Genomic DNA, 1,766 nt, shown 5'->3' with positions numbered 1-1,766 from the left:
AGCTTCCGGTAGTCCGGAAAAGAACCGGGAGATGTTGGCAGCAGAAAGGCAAGGCTGAGCGGTCATACAGTGTGTGACTGTACTGTACTTTTTTTTTTTTTTTTACTTAGTCTTAGACTTGAACTTTTTCCCAAAGGCCCTCTCCAGCTCAGGGACAGATAGAGTGAGGGTGAAAGAGCCGTCTGTCTCCGACCTGACGACCCGGGCTTAAAGATGACGTGGGGAAGAGAAAGCATCATAAATGATGTAAAGTGGTTTTGAACATTATATATATACACAAAATAAAAGAAGATAGTAAGACCATTTAAAACAAAACACAAACAAAATCATATCCACATCTAATTTAGTTTTGAAGCTACATTCTGTAGCGTGAATGTTACAGCAATCGAGTCAGAGAGGATTTATTCTGCCCTAGTTTGTTGTACAAAGTAAATATTTTGGGGGGAAAAAGTTGGAAATCAGGGCAGCAAACACAACAATTACTGGTAAAATTTGTGCATGACAGGAAACACTCCACTCACTCGCTTCATTATGTTCTCTCTCACGCTCACAGGCTTTTCTTAGTGCTGAGGTCATAACTCAGGAAGGTACTGTTATGATTGGCTGAGGCTGTTTGGCAGCTCTACTGAGTAACCAACTGATGATATCACTCTCATTCTTCTATTAGCCTCTGATTGAAGTAGAACTCAAGGAGATATAGTGATGATAAAGTGCACTCGTGCCCATACTAACGTCTAACTCTGCCAAATGAAACATTACAAAAAGACATAACTAAAAGAATGAAAATAATATTACCGTACTTGAGTATTTACTTGACGTTCTGTCAGTTCGAGACCTAATGCCACATCCATACAGTGATCATGCAGGTGTGTGTACCCACCCAGGTCATTGTTGTTCATCATGGCATTGGAGCCCCGGAGGCGTGGACCCTGCTGGGTGAAATGATACCCAAACTTCAGCAATGTGGTGTTTTTCTCCAGCATGTTGGCTATTTCCATCTCCACTTTGTTGCCTAAGGGCTGACTCTGGAGTTCACAGAGAGTGCAGGAAAGGATGGTGGAGAGAGGAAGACGAGAGAGGAGTAGATGATTAAAGGCAAAAAAAAAAAATAAAAAAATCAGTGGTGGGATTGAGGGTTTAAAAAAAAAAAGTTGATTTCAATCAATAACTGGACTTGAAAAGCAAAAAAGAAAGGGCCAAGAACAAGGAGAGAAATAAAAGTAGGCATTAGTGGGCAATGAGTCACAGATGTCCAACTATGGCATATGAGACATTGCAATGCAATCAGCGAGCATTAGACCAAAGTGGCAATGATGAACTGTGTACACTGCATGACACATACATACTGTTCCAGTGTGTTTAAATCTGTCTGTACTCTATGGAGGGTGTGAGCTTTTACCTGATTGTCTATCTTGAGCTCCAGTAGTGTGGTGTTATTCTGCAGCGACTCTATGAGGGCCAGGATTCCAGTCCCTGTTATGAAGTTGGACTCAACGTTCAGACTCTTGAGCATCGTGTTAACTTTCAACATCTCTGCCAGGGCCTGAGAAAACACACAGCACTTTGTATTCAGGAGCAGCTTTGAAGCCAGGCTGCTCTTGTCAGGCTTTCGTTGTGGTTTGGTCCCCGTTTTGATTTTGATTTGGTTTTTCTTCTGTTCATATTGTACAAATGTCTCCACTGTTTCCTACTCTTAGTCTCTGTTTTGTCTGTGTTAGTTCCCTCGTCTTGCTTGTTTCCATCTCCTGCTTCATTTTGGTAACTGC

At 41.8% G+C, this 1,766-nt stretch overlaps 1 protein-coding gene across 2 annotated transcripts in view; it reads right to left on the bottom strand.

Moving 5' to 3' along the window:
* The window catches only part of tmod1 (tropomodulin 1), a 19,565-nt gene that overhangs the window by 1,382 nt on the left and 16,417 nt on the right, over window positions 1–1,766 (bottom strand). The window contains exons 10-12 of one of the 2 annotated variants that reach the window (XM_005736312.1): window positions 1,400–1,543; window positions 881–1,025; window positions 107–206 (exon numbers count right to left, since the gene is read on the bottom strand). In XM_005736312.1, the coding sequence (XP_005736369.1) occupies window positions 107–206; window positions 881–1,025; window positions 1,400–1,543 (389 nt within the window). The remainder of the gene's footprint in view (window positions 1–106; window positions 207–880; window positions 1,026–1,399; window positions 1,544–1,766) is intronic. The other variant, XM_005736313.1, reaches the window with a different exon arrangement.

Source organism: Pundamilia nyererei, unplaced genomic scaffold, assembly GCF_000239375.1.
Source record: "Pundamilia nyererei isolate P.nyererei 1_Seehausen unplaced genomic scaffold, PunNye1.0 scaffold00068, whole genome shotgun sequence".
NCBI classification, from domain to species: Eukaryota; Metazoa; Chordata; class Actinopteri; order Cichliformes; family Cichlidae; genus Pundamilia; species Pundamilia nyererei.
This window is presented reverse-complemented; position numbering and strand designations above follow the sequence as displayed.